This window comes from Vombatus ursinus, unplaced genomic scaffold, assembly GCF_900497805.2.
Source record: "Vombatus ursinus unplaced genomic scaffold, bare-nosed wombat genome assembly UNPS02015411.1, whole genome shotgun sequence".
NCBI classification, from domain to species: Eukaryota; Metazoa; Chordata; class Mammalia; order Diprotodontia; family Vombatidae; genus Vombatus; species Vombatus ursinus.
Genome location: NW_020955189.1, coordinates 115 through 555, shown reverse-complemented (window position 1 = coordinate 555; position 441 = coordinate 115). Strand labels below are relative to the sequence as shown.

The 441-nt window shown below is 37.6% G+C and overlaps 1 protein-coding gene across 1 annotated transcript in view; it reads right to left on the bottom strand.

The window, feature by feature from the left end:
* Positions 1-441, bottom strand: part of LOC114032248 (zinc finger protein OZF-like) — a gene marked incomplete at its 5' end in the record, with an annotated part of 3,150 nt that overhangs the window by 2,600 nt on the left and 109 nt on the right. The window contains one exon of the mRNA XM_027847491.1: positions 4-441. This exon is cut by the window's right edge and continues 109 nt beyond it. Within this exon, the coding sequence (XP_027703292.1) occupies positions 4-441 (438 nt within the window). The remainder of the gene's footprint in view (positions 1-3) is intronic.

Below are 441 nucleotides of genomic sequence, written 5' to 3'. Positions count from 1 at the left end.
CTTTCCCGCATTCATTACACTGATAAGGTTTCTCTCCAGTGTGACTTTTCTGATGGTCAGTAAAAACAGATTTCCTGCTGAAAGCCTTACCACAAGTATTACACTCATATGGTTTCTCTCCAGTATGAATTTTCTCATGACAGGTAAGTCCTGCCTTGTGACTGAAGGCTTTCCCACATTCATTACATTGATATGGTTTCTTTCCAGTATGAATATTTTGATGTTCAATAAGTGTTCTCTTCTTATGGAAGACTTTCCTACATTCATTACATTCAAAAAGTTTCTCTCCAGTATGAATTCTCAGATGGTAGACAAGTCCTGACTTTTGACTAAAGCTCTTTCCACATTCATTACATTTATAAGTGTTCTTTCCAGTATGCATGTTCTGATGTCCATTCAGTCCTGCCTTCTGACTGAAGGCTTTCCCACATTCATTGCATT